Source organism: Ornithorhynchus anatinus, chromosome 7 (genome assembly GCF_004115215.2).
Source record: "Ornithorhynchus anatinus isolate Pmale09 chromosome 7, mOrnAna1.pri.v4, whole genome shotgun sequence".
Lineage (NCBI taxonomy): Eukaryota > Metazoa > Chordata > Mammalia > Monotremata > Ornithorhynchidae > Ornithorhynchus > Ornithorhynchus anatinus.
The window spans coordinates 81777330-81797065 of NC_041734.1; the positions used below are offsets into that span (position 1 = coordinate 81777330).

General features: G+C 58.8%; 1 protein-coding gene across 1 annotated transcript in view; it reads left to right on the forward strand.

Annotated features, from left to right (window-relative positions):
- TMEFF2 (transmembrane protein with EGF like and two follistatin like domains 2) overlaps positions 1 to 18143 on the forward strand; it is a 51079-nt gene extending 32936 nt beyond the window's left edge. The window contains exons 5-10 of the mRNA XM_029069005.2: positions 3639 to 3735; positions 8657 to 8805; positions 11773 to 11832; positions 12766 to 12889; positions 13808 to 13966; positions 17830 to 18143. Coding sequence (XP_028924838.1) covers positions 3639 to 3735; positions 8657 to 8805; positions 11773 to 11832; positions 12766 to 12889; positions 13808 to 13966; positions 17830 to 17926 — 686 coding nt within the window. The 3' untranslated portion in view covers positions 17927 to 18143. The remainder of the gene's footprint in view (positions 1 to 3638; positions 3736 to 8656; positions 8806 to 11772; positions 11833 to 12765; positions 12890 to 13807; positions 13967 to 17829) is intronic.
- Positions 18144 to 19736: the final 1593 nt, after the last annotated feature.

Here is a 19736-nt window from a genome sequence, read left to right on the forward strand (position 1 = left end):
TCGCCTGCCTTGGCGCCTTCAACTCCCGCTTAAGTCGTTAAATGCAAAGCGGCTTGTAGTTGACCTTTAAGAGCCGTTTAAGGGTAATTAGACCTAATCCAATTAAAGATGCATTATAATAATGGTTCGATTAATAAGTCGTGCGATAGCCAGTTTAACGAGTGGGTTCCGACTTCCGTTTAAATAAATGGGAAACGGGGGAAAGGCAGTCTCGGAGAGACGGGCTCTCGGGCCGCTCGGGTCACGCGACCCAGTCGCGGCCGCCGGGACGGAGACGTCGGCGGCCGGGCGCGGGTCTGAGGTGCCGACGGTGCCGCGTCCGCCCGAGGGCCACGCCCTGGGGACGCCTCTGCGCAGTTGTCTTGGATCGTTCAATCGACTGTATCGAGCGCTTACGACGTGCAGAGCACTGTACTAAGCGCCTGGGAGGATATCTCGATCTCTCGCCACCGACCTCCCGTCCACACCCTGCCTCTGGCCTGGAACCCCCTCCCCCTTCGTATCCGCCAGACAATCACTCTTTCCACCTTCAGAGCCTTATTCGAAGGCCCTTCTCCTCCTCCTCCAAGAGGCCTTCCCTGACCAATCCCCTTTCTTCAACTCCCTTCTGGGTCACCCTGACCCGTTCCCTTTCTTCATCTCCCCTCTCAACCCCGTATACTTACGTCCATATCTGTCACTCATTCATTTCCACTCCTGTCCGTCTTCCCCACTAGACTGTAAACTCACTGTGGACAAGGAATACGTCGCTCAGATCGGATTCCCTCAAGCACTTAGTACACAAGCACTCAATAGATGCCACTGACTGACCGATTACGGTACAACAGTACGAAAAGATACGTTCCCTGTCCATTAGGAGCTTACGGTCTAGAGGGGGAGACAGGCGCTAATATGAATTCAAAATTTATAATATATCGTGTAAAGGTGTGGACGTAAGTACTGTGGGGTTGGGAGTGGGGTGAATATTAAACGTCCACAGGTCCCAGATCCAAATGCGTAAAAGACGCAGAAGGGAGAGGGAACCGGGGGGAAAGAGAGCTTTCAACGGGGAAGGCCTCTTGGAGAAGAGGTGACCTTAATAAGATTTTGAAGGTGGAGAGGGGGTGCTGTGGCGGATATCGGGGGGAAGGATTTCCAGGCCACGGGGGAGGACGTGGGGAAGGGGTCGGCGGCCGGATAGACGAGATGGGGGCTCGGGAAACCGGGGCTAGGGGAGCGGAGCAGGCGGGCGGGGCTGGGGGAGGACACCGGCGAGTGAGGTAGGAAGGGGCGAGGGGACGGACGGCTTGAAAGCCGACGGTGAGGAGTTTCTGTTCGATGCGGAGGTGGACGGGCAACCCCTGGAGGTTCTTGAGGAGGGGGGAAATGTGGTCTGAACGTCTCTGTTGATATATCACCTGGGCAGCTGAGTGAAATATGGACCGGAGTGGGGAGAGACAGGAGGCAGAGAGGTCAGCGAGTAGGCTGATGCCGTAGCCAAGATGCGGTACGATCGTCCCGATAATGGTATTTGTTTAGGGCTTATTAAGTGCCAGGCACCATAATAAGCGCTGGGGTGGATCCAAGCAAATCGGATTGGACACGGTCTCTGTCCCTTGCAGGGCTCACAGTCTCGACCCCCGTTTTGCAGATGAGGGAGCTGCGGCCCAGAGAAGAGGAGGGACTTGGCCAAGGTCACACAGCAGATGTGTGGGGGAACCTGGATGAGAACCCACATCCTCTGACTCCCGGGACCCTGCTCTTTCCACTAGGCCATGCTGCTTTTTTTTTTTTTTTTGATGGCATTTATGAAGCGCTGACCATGTGCCATGCACTGTTCTAAGCGCCGGGGTAGATGCGAGGTAATGAGGTTATCCCACATGGGGCTGACAATCTTAAACCCCCTTTTCCAGATGCGGTCACTGAGGGCCAGAGAAGTGAAGTGACTGGCCCACAGTCACACGGCTGACGAGCGGCGGAGGCAGGATTAGAACCCATGACCTCTGACTCCCAAGCCCGGGTTCTTTCTACTGAGCCACGCTGCTTCTCACCAGCGTGGCTCAGTGGAAAGAGCACAGGCTTTGGAGTCAGGGCTCATGAGTTCGAATCCCCGCTCTGCCACTTGTTGGCTGTGTGACTGTGGGCGAGTCACTTAACTTCTCCGTGCCTCAGTTCCCTCATCTGTAAAATGGGGATTAAGACTGTGAGCCCCACGTGGGACAACCTGATTCTCCTATGTCTACCCCAGCGCTTAGAACAGTGCTCGGCACATAGTAAGCGCTTAACAAATACCAACATTATTATGAAGCAGCGTGGCTCAGTGGAAAGAGCACGGGCTTTGGAGTCAGGGCTCATGAGTTCGAATCCCAGCTCTGCCACTTGTCGGCTGTGTGACTGTGGGCGAGTCACTTAACTTCTCCGTGCCTCAGTTCCCTCATCTGTAAAATGGGGATTAAGACTGTGAGCCCCACGTGGGACAACCTGATTCCCCTATGTCTACCCCAGCGCTTAGAACAGTGCTCGGCACATAGTAAGCGCTTAACAAATACCAACATTATTATTATTAGAGTTGGGAGCCACAAGACCACTTCATCTCCGGTTGTTTTTCTCAGGAACCCTGCCACCCACCCCTTATTCCAGAGTTTGTTGAAGGCAGAGATCGTGCCTACCAACTCTACTCCACTCTACTCTCTGCACACGGTAGACGGTCAGCTCCCCGTGGGCAGGGATCGTGGCCCTGGCGGATAGAGCACGGGCCTGGGAGCCAGAAAGACCTGGGTTCTAATCCCGGCTCCGCCGCCTATCCGCTCCGTGACCTCAGGCCGGTCACTTCGCTTGAAGCAGCGTGGTTTAGCGGAAAGATCGCAGGCTTGGGAGTCAGAGGTCGTGGGTTCTAATCCCGGCTCCACCGCCTATCAGCTGCGTGCCTTGGGGCCAGTCACTCAACTTCTCTGTGCCTCCGTTACCTTATCTGTAAAATGGGGATGAAGACTGGGAGCCCCACGTGGGACAAACCGCTTACCTCGTATCTACCCCAGCGCTTAGAACAGCGCTTGGCTCAGAGTAAACGCTTAACAAACACCGTCGTTATTATTCTCTGGGCCTCAGTTCCCTCATCTGTAAAATGGGGGTGAAGACTGTGAGCCCCACGTGGGACGGGGACCGTGTCCGACCTGATTAGCTCGTACCCACCCCCAGAACTTAGCACAGTGCTTGCCCCAAAGTAAGCGCTTAATAAATACCATCGTCGCCACCGTCATTATTGTACTCTCCCAAGCGCCTCGGTGGACCGTCAGCTCCCTGAGGGTAGGGACCGTGTCTATTCCATTAATAATAATAATTATATTGGTATTTGTTAAGCGCTTACTGTGTGCAGAGCACTGTTCTAATCGCCGGGGTAGATACAGGGGAATGAGGTTGTCTTGTCCCACGCGAGGCTCCCGGTCTTCATCCCCATTTGACAGATGAGGGAACTGAGGCCCAGCGAAGTGAAGTGACTTGCCCGTAGTCACACAGCTGACAAGTGGCAGAGCCGGGATTCCCTTCCCCTGTTAACGTGCTTCCCCTAAGACACGGTCCGGTGACCTGCCCGCGGCGGATGGATTGGGCAGTTCCCACCCTGTGCTGACCCCTGCGTTTTTCCGGCTTGCGTCCCGCAGTGAACGAAGGCTCCGGGGAGAGCAGTCAGAAGGAGACGTCCACGTGTGACATCTGCCAGTTTGGGGCCGAGTGTGACGAGGACGCGGAAGACGTTTGGTAAGGTCGCCGGGGGGGGCTACGTTTCCCCCGCTCCAAAGACGGTTGGGAAGGTCGCTGGGAGTTTCCCTTCTCCGATTTGGTAAGGTCCCCGGGGTGACTCCGTTCCCCACTGGGAAACCGCGTGGGCCAGTGGGTAGATCCCGGGCCCGTGAATCAGAAGGACCTGGGTTCTATTCCCGCCTCTGCCACTTGTCAGCTGTGTGACCTCGGCCAAGTCATTTCACTTCTCTGGGCTCAGTGACCTCGTCTGTAAAATGGGGATTGGGACTGCGAGCCCCACGTGGGGCAGGGACTGTGTCCAACCCGATTTGCTTCTGTCTACTCCAGCGCTTTGTACAGTGTCTGGCACATAGTGAGCGTTCAACAAATCCCATTGGGATGATTATTATCATCTCCGATGAGAAACACTTAGGAAGCTCCTTGTGGGCAGGAATTGTGTCCACCGACTCTGCTGTCTCATACCCTCCCTGGTGCTTGGTACAGTGCCCTGCGCACCGTAGGCGCTCAGTAAATACGATAGACTGACAACTGACGATGATCGTCGGTCAGTGGTGCCTTAGTTCTTCTTCTGTAGACTTTTATTCCCAAAGCATTCTCCCATTAATTCCCTCATTTTGGCCCTCACGGGAGCCCCGGGAGGGAGGTGGGATGGTTATTGCCATATTGTACTTCATAAATCGTATCTTCGTATCGTCCTCTCCCAAGCGCTTAGTCCGGTGCCTCGCACACAGTAAGCGCTCGGTCAGCGCCGTCGAACGAATGAGTGAGAGGTGGAAAGGCGGGTATCGTCGTCCCCCTTTTCGCGGAGAAGGAAACGGAGGTACGGAGAGGTTAAGTGACTCGTCCGAGGTCGCACGGCAAGCCGGCAGCGGAACCTGGAACACCCCCCCCCCCAACTTCCAGACCGGGGTTCTAGACGAATCTAGGTTGAATCTGACATGATTAGAGCCCGTTTCTAGGAGGAGGAGGAGGTCGGCCGTTATAAGAGCGTCGGAGAAGTGGGGAGTGATTAGAAGGGAAGAGAGACGGCTGTAGTTGGTCAGGGCAAGGACGACGCTGGTCGCTTTAAGAAGGACATCTTAGGTGGCGTGAACAGGGAGGGAGTCGGGCCGGAATTGTAACGCACGCCCTGCTCCTCTAGATTCCGGAGGTTGAGATGCTGGAGGAGTTGGGATTCCAGAGGTCGGGATGCTGGAAGAGGTGGGGCGTTGGAATTTGGGGTGCCGGAAGGTGTGGAATTAGAGAGAACGGGATTCTGGAGGCAGCGGGATTCCAGAGTTTGGGAGGCTGGGGAGTGTGGAATTCCAGAGGTTGGGATGCCGGAGGAGGTGTAGTTCCAAAGGTGGGAATGATGGAGGAGGTGGGGCTCCTGAGGCCGGGATGCTGGAGGAGGTGGGATTCCGGAATCTGGGGTGCCGGAAGGTGTGGGATTGCAGAGGTCGGGATGCTGGAGATTGTGGGATTCCGGAGATCGGGATGCTGGAGAGTGTGGGATTCCAGAGGTCGGGATGCCGGAGACCGTGGAATTCCAGACGTCGGGACGCCGGAGGATGCGGCGAAGAAGAGGTCAGGGCGCCGGAGGACGTGGGATTCTAGAGTTTGGGTCGCTGGAGATTGTGCGGTTCCGGAGGTCGGCCTGCCGGAAAGGCGTGGAGTTCCAAAGGTGGGGTGCTGGAGGGAGAGGAGTGGGTACCCCCAGAAGAAACCGCACGGATCGTGTTGTGTCAGAACGAAACCGAAACGAGAAAAACTCCTCCGCGTCATCTCGGCCGGAGGCCTCGTCGGCGTCTCTCATGTCGCCGCGAGCACCTCCCTCCTCCAGATCGTTAGGGCTTGCCACCCTGAGCGCTCGTGGCGAGAGGTCAGATGCCCGCTCCCCGGCCCCGCGGTGGGCTCTAGGGCGAGCCGCGGGCCCGACGCGCGGGGCCAGAGTCTGTCGGGAGGAAGAGATGGGAGGACTCCCACGGAGAGTGCACGGGCTTGAAGCCCAAGGGGCCGAAGCCTTTTCGACCCGTTCGTTTTGGAAGAAGGAGGGGGAGGATAAAGTCGCCGGAGCTAAGGGAATCGGGTCCTCCCCGACGCTAGCCCGGGACATCCAAACCATCGTCCGCACCGACCCCCGGTATTCGGATAAGCGTCCTCCCCGACCCCCGGGCTTCTGGGGAGTGGACCATCTCGAACTCTGGGTTTCTGACTAATTGACCGCCCCGACCTTGGACTTCTAGGTGATTGATTGCCCGGATCTGGAGCTTCTGGTAATTAACCACCCAGCCCCTGGGCTTCCGGGTGTTTGTCCGCCCCAGAGCTAGCGAGGGGCATCTGGATACTTGTCATTCCCGACCACCGGATTTCCGGGTAATGGTTCTCCCTGACTCTGGCCTCCGGATAATCGTCCTCCCGGACGCTGGCCCCGGGCAGCCAAATGATTGTCACCTCTGACCTCTGGGCTTCCGGGTAATTGTCCTCCCCGAGCCCTGGGCCTTTAGGTAATTAACTGTCCCCCCCCCCGAGCCCTGGGCTTCAATCGTCCCCTCTGACACTGGCTCCGAAACGCAGCTCGAACCCAGCTCGCTCACGGGCCGGGCCGGAGAACCCCCCCCCCCGGGGTGATTTTGGGACTCCCCCGCCCTCAGGAAGGTCCCGGGTGGACCAGGCCCCCGGTGCCCGGCGCGGCTCCCATCCCGGACCCTCCCGGCTCGGCTTTCCCGGACGCTCGTCCCCGGGCCAGCCGAGGCCCCGGTCGGTAGACACGGTCCCGGTCTTCGATCTGCCCGGCGGCCCGGGGGGGGGGGTCGTGTGGTCCTCTCCCAAGCGCTCGGTACGGTGCTCCGCACACAGTAAGAACGCCACCGAGCGATCGACACGCTCTATCCGTTGGGCCCCGCTGCCACGAGGCCAGGCGGCGTGACCTAGTGAGATGAAGCCCGGTCCTGGGAGTCGGAAGACCTGGTTTCGATCCCCGCTCGGCCACCCGCCTGCCGGGTGACCTCGGGTGAGTCACCGGACTTCTCGGAGCCTCCGTCTCCTCATCTACAAAATGGGGACTCGATCCCTATTCTCCTTCCCACTTGGACCGGGAGCCCCGTGTGGGAGAGGGACCGGGTCCCATCTGATTACCTTCCATCCACCCCGGTGCTCAGTACAGTGCTTGGCACAGGGTAAGCTCCTGAACAGATGCCCTCGCTACGCTCAAGCGCTTCGCCGAGCGCTGGGTAGATTCGGCATAATCGGATGGGACGCGGTCTCTGGCCCACGCGGGGATCGCAGTCTAAGAGGGAGGGAGAGCAGGGATCTTATCCCCATTTTACGGAAGAGGAAACCGAGGCCCAGAGAGGTTAGGTGACTTACTCGAGGCCACACGGCAGGCCGGTGGCCAAGCCGGGATCAAAAGGCGGGTCTCCTGACTCCCAGGCCCACGCTTCGTTTCTCCAGGTCCCGCTGCCGGTCCTCCCCATGTTATCGATGAGGATGCGCAGGCCCAGAGGGGTTAGGCGACTCGCCCGCGGTCACGCGGCCGGGACTAGAACCCGCCTCTCCCGACCCGCGTCCCGGGCTCTCACTGCACGCTCGCCAGTGTCTCCGCGGTTCGGTCGTTATCTTCCTGACGGTATCCGTCGAGCCCTTACTATGTTCCAGGCACCAGAGAAGAAGCGTGGCCTCGTGGATGAAGCCCAGGCCTGGGAGTCAAGAGGACCTGGGTTCTGATCCTGCCTCTGCCGCTTGTCTGCCCTGGGACCTGGAGAATAATAATGCTGGCATTTGTTAAGCGCTTACTGTGTGCAGAGCACCGTTCTAAGCGCTGGGGTAGATAGAGGGTCATCGGGTCGTCCCACGTGAGGCTCACGGTTAATCCCCATTTTCCAGATGAGGGAACTGAGGCACAGAGAGGTGAAGCGACTCGCCCACAGTCACACAGCTGCCGAGTGGCAGAGCCGGGAGTCGAACCCATGACCTCTGACTCCCAAGCCCGGGCTCTTTCCACTGAGCCAGGCTGCTGCTCTGGGCCTCAGTTTCCTCAGCTGTAAAATGGGGATTAAGACCCTGGGCCCCCGGGGGGACCGTATCCTACCCCGTTAGCCTGGACCTACCCCGGCACTTCGAACGCGGTGCCCGGCACAGACCAAGCACTTAAAAAATACCACCAGGAGAAAAATATAAAACGCTGGGATGGATACCAGACGATCCGGTTGGACCCAGCGCTTGTCCCACGTGGGGCTCACGCTCCTCACCCCCCTTTTACAGAGGAGGGAACTGAGGCCCAGGGCAGTGAAGTGACCTGCCCGAGGTCACCCAGCGGACAAGCGGCAGAGGCAGGATAAGAACCCAGGTCCTCGGACTCCCACGCTCTTTCCGCGAGGTCGCGCTTGCCCCCCCCCCCCCCCCCGGACCTATTAGCAGCAGGGGAAGCAGCGTGGCTCAGTGGAAAGAGCCCGGGCTTCGGAGCAGAGGTCATGGGTCCGACTCCCGGCTCTGCCCCTTGTCAGCTGTGTGACTGTGGGCGAGTCACTTGACTTCTCTGGGCCTCAGTGACCTCATCAGTCAAATGGGGATTCACTGTGAGCCCCACGTGGGACGACCTGATTCCCCTGTATCTCCCCCAGCGCTTAGAACAGCGCTCGGCACATAGTAAGCGCTTAACAGACACCAACAGTATTATTAGCGCATCGAGGCACTCAGTACAGTTCAGCGCACCGAATCGGCGCTCGCAAGCTCCATCGGGGCCTCTGCTCGGTTGACCCGCGTCGGCCTCGCTCCGAAGTCCAGCGCTCCGCACCCAGGAGGCCGGAAGCTCCTTGGGGGCACCTACCGTCCCCTCCCAAGCGCTCGGTCCAGCGGTCCGCGGCCAGCGGGCGCTCAGGACATCCCCCCGACCGCCGGAGGTGACGCGGTGAAGCGTCCTTCTTCTGTCTCCCCGTAGGTGTGTGTGTAACATCGACTGTTCCCAAACCAACTTCAACCCCCTCTGTGCTTCCGACGGGAAATCGTATGACAACGCCTGTCAGATCAAGGAGGCCTCGTGTCAGAAGCAGGAAAAAATCGAAGTCATGTCTTTGGGACGATGCCAAGGTAAAAAGAATAATAATGATAACAACGACGATAGCAACGCCGGTATTCGTTAAGCGCTTACTATGTGCCGAGCGCCGTCCTGAGCGCCGGGGCGGATACAGAAGCGAGCGTGGCTCAGTGGAAAGAGCCCGGGCTTGGGAGTCCGAGGTCGTGAGTTCGAATCCCGGCTCCGCCAAGCGTCAGCTGGGTGACTGTGGGCGAGTCCCTTCACTTCTCTGGGCCTCAGTGAGCTCATCTGGAAAATGGGGATTAACCGTGAGCCTCACGTGGGACGACCTGATGACCCCGTGTCTACCCCAGCGCTTAGAACGGTGCTCTGCACCTAGTGAGCGCTTAACAGATACCAACATAATCATTATTATCATTATTACAAGCTCATCGGGTTGTTCCGCGTGGGGCCCCGTTTTCCAGACGAGGGAATTGAGGCCCTGGGAATAATGATGATAATAACAGTGATTGTATTTGTTTAACGCTTACTATGTGCCAAGCTCTGTGCAGAGCGCTGGGGGAGATGCAGGGTCATCGGGTCGTCCCACGTGAGGCTCACAGTTAATCCCCGTTTTACAGATGAGGTCACTGAGGCCCAGAGAAGTGAAGGGACTCGCCCCAAGTCCCACAGCTGATAGGTGGCAGCGTTGGGGTTAGAACCCCCAACCTTCGACCCCCCGGGCTCTTTCCAGCAGAGAAGTGAAGCGGCTGGCCCAAGGTCAGCCAGCGGACAAGCGGCCGAGCCGGGATTAGAACCCAGGTCGTCCGACTCCCAAGCCCGGGCTCTTTCCGCGAAGCCACCCTGCTTCTCCGCGGGCCCTGCCCCCGCCTGCAGGAGCGGAGCGTTAAAAGCCCTCTCCTCCCTGGCCGCCTCCCTTCCCGAAATCTGCCCCAAACCCAGGTGCGAAAGATGTCAGTCACCCCCCCCCCGACTACTGGGCTGCTCGCTTGCCCCTGCCCCCAAAGAGTTGATGGACAGATCCTCAGCCCGCTATCCCCCCACCCCTGATTTCATCATCATTATCATTATTATTGTTATTATGGTATTTGTTAAGCGCTGACTAAGCGCCAGGCGCTGTACTAAGCGCCGGGGTGGATAGAAGCAAATCGGGTTGGACACGGTCCCTGTCCCATGTGGGGTTCACAGTCTCCATGCCCATTTTACAGAGGAGAGAACTGAGGCCCAGAGGAAGTGAAATGACTCGCCCAAGGTCTCACCCAGCAGACAAGCAGGCCGTAAGCCCGTCGTTGGGCAGGGATCGTCTCTATCTGCTGCCGAATTGTCCATTCCAAGCGCTCAGTACAGTGCTCGGCGCATTAGAGGAGCAGCGCGGCTCAGTGGAAAGAGGCCGGGCTCGGGGGTCAGAGGTCATGGGTTCGACTTCCGGCTCCGCCACTCGTCAGCCGCGTGACTGTGGGCGAGTCACTTGGCTTCTCCGTGCCTCAGTGACCTCGTCTGTCAAATGGGGGTTGACTGGGAGCCTCACGTGGGACGGCCCGATGGCCCCGGATCTCCCCCAGCGCTTAGAACGGTGCTCGGCGCATAGCGGGCGCTTAACGAATACCAACGTTATTATAGTAAGCGCTCGATAAATACTACTGAATGAACGAGTGAAAGTAGAAGAGGCAGGATTAGAACCCATGACATCCCCGGCCCCAGCTCTGCCCACTAGGCCACGCTGTCTCTCTCCCCTGCTAGATTCTAAGCTTCTCGAGGGTGAGGACCGTGCCTACTAACCTGAGTGTACTCTCCCAAGCGCTCAGCACAGCGCTCCGCACCCCGAGTAGACTGTGCATCTACTTTGTGCGGAGCACCGTACTGAGCCCTTGGGAGAGTTCACTAGAGTTGGGAAGCAGCGCGGCTCAGTGGGAAGAGCCCGGGCTCGGGAGTCAGAGGTCACGGGTTCGACTCCCGGCTCCGCCCCCTGTCAGCTGGGTGACCGGGGGCGGGTCGCTTCACTTCTCTGGGCCTCGGTGACCTCATCCGGAAAATGGGGACGACCCGATGACCCCGGATCTCCCCCAGCGCTTAGAACGGTGCTCTGCACAGAGTAAGCGCTTAACAGATACCAACGTTATTATTAGAGTTAGTAGGCACAGCCTCTGCCCTCAGAGAGCTTTTACGGTCTACTGTGTGCAGAGGATTATGTTGAGTATTTGGGAGAGGACAGTAGAGTTAATAATAATAATAAATAATAATAATAATAATGATGGTACTCTTTAAGTGCTTACTATGTGCACGAGCACTGCTCTAAGCGCTGGGATAAATCAGGTCGGACACAGTCCCTGTCGCCCATGGAGTTCACAGTCCTCATCCCCATTTTCCAGACGAGGCAGCCGAGGCCCAGGGAAGTGAAGAGCCTTGCCCAAGGTCACCCAGCAGACAAGTGGCGGAGGCGGGATTAGAACCCGGGTCCTTCTGATTCCCGGGCTCGGATGGGCCGCGCTGCTTCTAACGTTAGAAGCAGCGCGGCCCCCGCCGTCAAGGAGCTGCCCGTCCACCGTGTGCAGAGCACTGTACTGGGCGCTTGGGGGAAGACGATAGAGTTAGGAGACCTGATCCCTGCCTTCAGAGAAGCAGCGGGGCTCAGGGGAAAGAGGCCGGGCTGGGGAGTCAGAGGTCGTGGGTTCGAATCCCGGCTCCGCCACCTGTCAGCTGCGTGACTCTGGGCAAGTCACTTCACTTCTCGGGGCCTCAGTGATCTCATCTGTAAAATGGGGATTAAAACTGTGAGCCCCATGTGGGACAACCTGATCACCTTGTATCCCCCAGTGCTTAGAACAGTGCTTTGCACATAGTAAGCGCTTAACAAATACCACAATTTCTTTTTATTTGGTCGGCACATAGTAAGCGCTTAACAAATACCAACATCACCATTATTATTATTATTATTATTATTCTAGGCTAATGGTTGGTTCTCCACGGTTGGCGCGTGTGTGAATGCCCTGACCGGCTTTTCGATTATCTCTTTGACGCAGATAACACCACGACGACGACGAAATCCGAAGACGGTCATTATGCCAGGACAGATTCCGCAGGTAGCGGGCCGGGCGGGGGGCCGGGTTCGAGTCCAGGTAGCGATCCGCCTCGCCCCCACGCCGGACCCCGAGCCCTGACCCTCGGCCTTCTGTCTGGGCCGGGCCCGGTCTGTCCGCATCGTGGAGGGCAGCGTGGCCAAGTGGCTAGAGCCCGGGGCGGAGACTCAGAGGTGATGGGTTCTAATCCTGGCTCCGCCACTTGTCTGCTGGGTGGTCTTGGGCAAGTCATTTCACTTCTCTGGGCCTCAGTTGCCTCATCTCTTAAATTGGGAGCGTGAGCCCCACGTGGGACGGGGACCGTGTCCATCCCGATTAGCCGGTATCCACCCCAGTGCTTAGTATGGTGCCTGGCACATCGTAAGCGCTCAACGGATACCACGGTCATCATCAGCACGGCGTAGTGGGAGTCAGAAGGTCATGGGTTCTAATCCCGGAACCATTACTTACCTGCTACTTGAGAAGCAGCGTGGCTCAGCGGAAAGAGGCCGGGCTTGGGAGTCAGAGGTCACGGGTTCTGATCCCGCTCTGCCACTTATCAGCTGTGTGACCTTGGGCGAGTCACTTCACTTCTCTGGGCCTCAGTTCCCTCCTCTGTCAAATGGGGATGAAGACCGTGAGCCCCACGTGGGACAACCTCATTACCCTGTATCTCCCCCAGCGCTTAGAACGGGGCTCGGCACATAGTGAGCGCTTGACAAATACCAACATTATTATTATAAGCGGCGGAGCTGGGATTAGAACTCATGACCTTCTGACTCCCAGGCCTGAGCTGGCTCCCCTAGGCCATGCTGCTCCTGGCGGGTCGAGCGCCTAGAAGAGGAAGATTTCGTAGCTGGTGGGCGAGGTGGGCGCGGAGTTTAGCGGGCACCCCGTCCCGATCCGGGTCCGGGGGAGGGTCCGGGGCCTGAGCGCGGGCCGCCCTGTCCCCCGCAGAGAACGCCAACAAGCTGGAGGAGAGCGTCGGGGGGCCGGCCACCCCCTGCCCGGACCACCTCAGCTCCTTCTGCAAGCACGGGGCCTGCGAGCATTCCCTCAACACCCCCGAGCCCTCCTGCAGGTACCCCCTCTCCCCCTCCACCCCGGGTGGGGGGCACCGCCGGGTGGCGGGGGGCAGTGGGCCGGGCGATGGGCGAGGCGGGGGCCCGGAGGGTGACAGGTGGCGATGGTGGTGGCGAGCCGGGCGGCGGGGACAGAGGCCGAGGAGGCGCCCGGGCCCGGCCGGCCTGTCGGACCCCGGGCAAGGGGCGCGGCGAGGGCATCGGTGCCCACGGGTCCCGTCCTGGATCGGCCCCAGCCGCCCCCTCCTCCTGCCGGGTGACCTAGGGCCGGACCCTCGACCTCCCCGGGCCTCCACCTCCTCCTCCCGTGGACTGGGGGGTTGGATCCCTGCCTCCCACTTCCCTCTCCGGCCCCGCCGGATAGGACCCCCCCCCCCGCCCCCTCCTCTCCCCCCCAGGCCGGGACGGATAGGATCCCTGCCCCGTCCTCTGTCTTGGGGTTCCCCGGGGGCAGGCGGGGACCGGGTCTGGTTGGGTCGAAGTGTTTCGACCCCAGAGCTTCAGCCCCTGCCGAGATGCACACAGTGCCGGGGGCCGCTGGCCCTGGGCCGCCCAGCCACCAAGCCGGGGCTCGTACTGACCGGGCAGGGGCAGACTCCCCGGGTCACCCAGGCGCCTGGCCGGGCCTCGCACCGACCAGCAAGGGTAGATTCCCCGGGTCACCCAAGCCCCCGGCCGGGGCTCACGCTGACCGGCAGCGGGGGGACTCCAAATACCTGGCCGGGATTCACACTGACCACAGGGGACAGATCCCCTGGATCGCCCAGACGACCGGCCAGGAGTCACACTGACCAGCAAGGGCAGACTCCCCGGGTGACCCGGACCCCGGGCCCCGGCTCGCGTCGACCCACCGGGCGTGGGGTCCCCCGGGGCCCCCCGCGCTCTCCCCATCCCGAGGCCGGCCGCTGCGGTTGCAGGTGCAACGCGGGCTACACGGGGCAACACTGTGAGAAGAAGGACTACAGCGTGCTCTACGTGGTGCCCGGCCCGGCCCGCTTCCAGTACGTGCTGATCGCCGCCGTCATCGGCACCGTCCAGATCGCCGTCATCTGCGTCGTCGTCCTCTGCATCACCAGGTCCGGCAGCCCCCCGTCCCCCCGTTTCTCTCCGCGATTGTCCAGACCGGAAGCTCGCCGCGGGCAGGGAGTGGGTCTACCGACTTGGTTACACCGGGCTCTCCCGGGTGCTTCGTGCGGTGCGGCCTAGCGCACGGAGCACGGGCCTGAGAGTCCGGAGGACCTGGGTTCTAATCCCCGCTCCGCCGCTGGTCCGCCGGGTGACCTCGGGCGAAACGCTTCGCTTTTCGGGGCCTCGGTTCCCTCATCTGGAAAATGGGGATGGGAACGGGGAGGCCCGCGTGGGGCAGGGACCGGGTCCAACCCGATTTGCTTCTATCCACCCCAGTGCTTAGTACGGTGCCCGGCCCACGGTAAGTGCTTGACAATTAATAATAAAATCCACCCCAGAGCTTAGTACGGTGCCCGAAACATAATAAGTGCTTACCCAATACCACAAACATTATTCTTAATACTTATTACTTAATTATTATTAATAATAATAATAATAATTCCAGCTCTGCCACCTGTCTGCTGTGTGACCCTGGGCAAGTCATTTCACCTCTCTGGGCCTCAGTTCCCTCATCTGTAAAATGGGCATTAAGAGCGTGAGCCCCAGGTGGGAGAGGGATCGGGTCCAACCTAATCGACCTGTAGCTACCCCAGAGCTTAGAACGGTGCTCCGCACCTCGTGAGCCCTTCGAAAGTACCATAGTTGTGATTATGAATTCTCTGCCCACAGTAATCGCTCAATAAATATAAATGGATGAACGGACGAACAGGCTGCCGGGAGCAGGGAGAGGGGGACCCGTCACTGTGTTTCTGCCCTTCGTTGGGCCCGGCATCGGGCGTGGGGTCAGCCGGGGTCGGGGAGCAGGTCGGTCGGAGGCCGGGCGTTAGAGGACCAGAGTGGGCGCGCGGGGTTGGGGTCGGAGAGTAGCGAGGTGAGGGAGGAGGGGGCGAGGTGATGGAGAGATTTAAAGCCGACTGGAAGGAATTTTTGTTGGATGCAGAAGTGGATGGGCAGCCACTGGAGTTTTTTGAGGAGCGGGACGACGCGTCCGGAATGTTTCTGTAGAGAGATTAGCTGGGCAGCAGAGTGAAGGGTGGGACTAGAGGGGGAAGAGACAGGAGGCCGGAGGGCAGCAAGGAGGCCGATGGGGTCATCCAGGCGGGAGAGGATGAGTGATCGGCTCGACGAGGTGGCGCTTTGGATGGAGAGGAGAGGGCAGATCCGAGCGATGTGAGCCCCGCTCTCTCCTTCCTCCCCCGCCCCCAGGCCCGAGGCCCCCGGCCCGGCCCCGGCCGCTGGTGGCATCCTCGAGGGTCACGGGGCGGGGCTGGGGAGGCTGGGCTGGACTCTCGGACAGGAAGGCCGCCCCCGGCCCGGGGCTCGGGCCACCTCGCTTCACCCCGGAGAGCTCCGGTCTGAACGAACCCCACCGCTTCACTCACCGGCTGACTTGGTTTCCCTCTCGAGGTCAAAGGCCGGCTTTCCACCCTTCCCTCCAAGCCAGGAAATCCCTAGAAATTAAAAACACCATTAATTCATCCAGGGCCGGAACAAGCGCGCACACACAACCCCCTCTCCCCCCTCCCCCCAGTCACCAGATGGTCACCGGGGTCAAGGCCCAGAGGTCAGGGTCCAGAGAGCGGGCCAGGCCCTTGCTGACCCAAGGAACGTTATGTGGGGCATTTTTCCGTGACGCAGAGGTTTTTCAGCTATCCCAGCTCAGATGATAAATCAATGTTTCCACCCCGCCGGCGAGATACGTCGCGTCCGGCTGAACCCAGGGACAAATGAGATCACCGTCGCGGCCGAAACTAAATAACCGAGAGTCTGGGCAGTGAGGATTTGATTAAATTGAAGAGGAGAGGAGGAAACGGGGTGCCAGGGTACAGGATTCAATTGCCTGGCCTCTGATTTATTTTTTTTACGGTATTTGTTAAGTTCTATGAGCCAAGACTATACTAAGCGCTGGGGTAAATACAAGGTAATCAGGTTGTCCCTCGTGTGGCTCAGTCTTATTCCCCATTTTACAGATGAGGTAACTGAGGCCCAGAGAAGTGAAATGACTCGCCCAACGTCACCCAGCAGACAAAAGGTGAAGCCGGGAATAGCTAACGACCCCTCGCCCACATCCTCCCTCTGGCCCGGAACTCCTTCCCCCTTCCCCTTCTGGTCTGACAGACCGCCGCCCTCCGCGTAATAATAGTAATAATGACAGCGATGGCATTTGTTAAGTGCTAACTATGTGCCGAGCACCGTTCTAAGCGCCGGGGAGATGCAAGGTGATCAGGTTGTCCCACGTGGGGCTCACAGTCTTCATCCCCATTTTCCAGATGAGGTCACTGAGGCACGGAGAAGTGAAGCGACTCGCCCAAGGTCACACAGCTGATAAGAGGCGAAGCCGGGATTAGAGCCCACGACCTCCAACTCCCAAATCGAGGCTCTTTTCACTAAGCCACACTGCTTCTCGTGATGGTATTTGTTAAGCGCTTACTATGTGCCAAGCACTGTTCTAAGCACTGGGGGGGGGGGATACAAGGTGATCAGGTTGTCCCCCGTGGGGCTCACAGTCTTAATCCCCATTTTACAGATGAGGTCACTGAGGCCCAGAGAAGTGAAGTGACTCGCCCACGGTCACACAACTGATAAGAGGCGGAGCCGGGATTAGAGCCCAAGTCCTCTGATTCCCAAACCCGTGCTCTTTCCACTAAGCCACGAGCGCTTTCTATGTGCCAAGCGCTGTTCTAAGCACTGGGATAAATACAAGTCAGGTTGGACTCAGTCCCTGTCCCCCATGGGGCTGACCGTCTTCGTCCCCATCTTACAGATGAGGGAACTGAGGGCCAGAGAAGTGAAGTGACTTGCCCGAGGTCGCACGGCAGACAAGCGGCGAAGCCGGGATTTGAACTCGGGTCCTTTTGACTCCCAGGCCTGGGCTCGTTCCACTGAGCCATGCCGCTGGTATTTTTCGAGCTCTTACTGGGGGCGGAGCACTGTACTAAGCGCTTGGGCGAATACTCGTTGTAACGGAGTCGATAGACGTGTTCCCTGCCCACAGAGCTCGTCCTCTAGACTGTAAACTCACTGTGGGCAGGGACTGTGCCTGTTTATTTTCTATTGTCCTCTCCCGAGCACTCAGTACGGTGCTCCGCACATACTAGGCGCTCAATCAGTACGACCGAATAAATAAACAAGCTTAGAGTTTAAAGTCCCTTGTCTTCAGAGCAAGATTGGAGGTCGTGGGAGACGGGTCAGTCAGAGAGAGGCTTTACAGGGACTTTGGAGAAAATAATAATAATAACTGTGGTATTTGCCAAGTCGATCGATTACTTTAATCAGTGGTACTTACTGAGTGCTTGCGGTGTGCAGAGCACTGTGCTAAGCGGTTGGGAGAGCACAATATGACAGAGTCGGTAGACACGTTCCCCGGCTGCCTTCGAAGATGTTTCGCGTTAGCCTCCCCCGGTTAGAACGTAAAGGCCTCGAGGGCGGGGAGGATGTCACTTCATTCATTCGACCGTATTTATCGAGCGCCTACTGTGTGCAGAACACTGTACTAAGTGCTTGGGTGGGGACGATCCAGAAATATACAGGCACGTTCCCTGCCCGCAACGAGCTGACCGCCTTAGAGGGGTGGCCGACCCAATAATAAACAGACGCATCCCCTGCCCGCGACGAGCTGAGCGTCTAGAGGGGCAGACGGACATTCGTAGAGATAAAGAGATGACAGATAATGGACGTGAGTGCCGTGGGGCGGGAGAGGGGATGAAGAAAGGGAGCAAGCCGGGCCTCTCGGCCTTCCGCGAGCGCTCGGGACGGTGTGCCGGGACGGCCCTGGCCCCCCCCCGAACCTCGCGGACCCTCCCCGTTTCAGGAAATGTCCGCGGAGCAACAGAATGCACAGGCAGAAGCAGACCACAGGCCACTACGGGTCAGACAACACGACCAGAGCGTCTACCAGACTGATTTGAAAAGTGCATGGTTCTCTCTCCCTCGGCCAAGCTTCCCCGTCCCGGACCGGGGCCGGAACTTAGACGTGAACAACACATGTTGCCTTGCTTTTGTGGTAATCGACACCAATGAAAACCCGTACTACAGCTCTATTGGATTATGTATCGATATATTTGAAATAGTATACATTGTCTTGATGTTTTTCTGTAATGTAAATAAACTATTTATATCACACAATATAGTTTTTTCTTTTTCATGTATTTGTTATATATAATAAACACTCAGTGATGAGACAAAAAAGCAAAAGAATCGGCCTTTTTAAATCCGCCCCATCTCCTAGCCGGCCGCGCCCCCGGGATCGGACGACCGGGTCGGCGGGCTCCGATCCGGCTCCCGGCTCCCCGTCGCTCCACGGAAACCGCCCTCTCGGAGGTCGCCGACGACCACCTCCTCGGCAAATCCGGCGGCCTCCACTCCATCCTGACCCTCCTCCGCCTCTCGGCTGCCTCGGTCCCCGTCGACCGCCCCCTTCTCCTGGAAACGTTATCCCACCTCGGCTTCGCTGACCCCGTCCTCTCCCGGTTCTCCTCCGATCTCTCCGGCCGCTCCTTCTCGGTCTCCGTCGCGGGCTCCTCTTCCGCCTCCCATCCCCTAACTGTGGGGGTCCCTCACGCTTCATTTCTGGGTCCCCTTCTAGTCTCCATCTACAGTCATTCCCTTGGAGAACTCATTCGCTCCCATGGCTTCAACTCCCACCTCTATGAGGATGACATCCAAATCTCCATCTTTCCGATCTCTCTCCCTCTCCGCGGTCTCGCATCGCCTCCTGCCTTCCACGTCTCTACTTGGCGAAAAGGTGAAAAGGCCCAGAACATAATTTCTCTTCTTCCCCCCCAAACCCCGTCCTCCCCCCGACTCTCCCATCACCGTAGACGGCACCGCCATCCTTCCCGTCTCACCAGCCCCTAACCTCGGCGTCATCCCTGACTCCTCTCCCTCTCCTCCAACCCACATATTCGATCCATCGCTAGATCCCGTCGGTCCCACCTTCGCGACATCGCTAAAATCCGCCCTTTCCCCTCCATCCAAACTGCTGCCACTTTACGAACCAACGATTACCATCACCTCTCCCTCCCCCCTCCCCGATCGCCGTATCAGCCTCCTCGCTGACCTCCCTGCCTCCCGTCTCTCCCCGCTCCGGCCCCTCCTTCACTCGGCTGCCCGGATGATTTATCGACAGAAACGTTCGGTCCGAGTCTCCCCCCTCCTCGAGACCCTCCGCCGGTTGCCCGTCCACCTCCCCATCAAAAAGAAATTCTTCACCAGTGGCTTTAAAGAGGTCATGGGCTCGAATCCCCGCTCTGCCGCCTGTCAGCTGGGTGACTGTGGGCGAGTCGCTTCACTTCTCTGGGCCTCAGTGACCTCATCTGGAAAATGGGGAGTAACCGGGAGCCTCACGTGGGACGACCCGATGACCCCGTATCCACCCCGGCGCTCAGAACGGTGCTCTGCACATAGTAAGCGCTTAACAGATAGCAACATTATTTAAAGCCCTCAATCCCCTCGCCCCCTCCTACCTCAACTCACTGCTCTCCTACTTCAACTGGGTAGACACAACTCAGCCGGCACCCTCCGCTCTTCTGATGCCGACCTTCTCCCGGTCCCTCCGTCTCGTCCACCTCGCCGTCGACCCCGGCCCACGTCCCGCCTCTGGAACGCCCTCCCTCCTCCGATCCCACAGACGACGACCCTCCCCTCCTTCGAAGCCTTATTAAAAGCCCCTCTCCTCCAAGAGGCCTTCCCCGATTAAACCGTCATCTCTCCTACCCA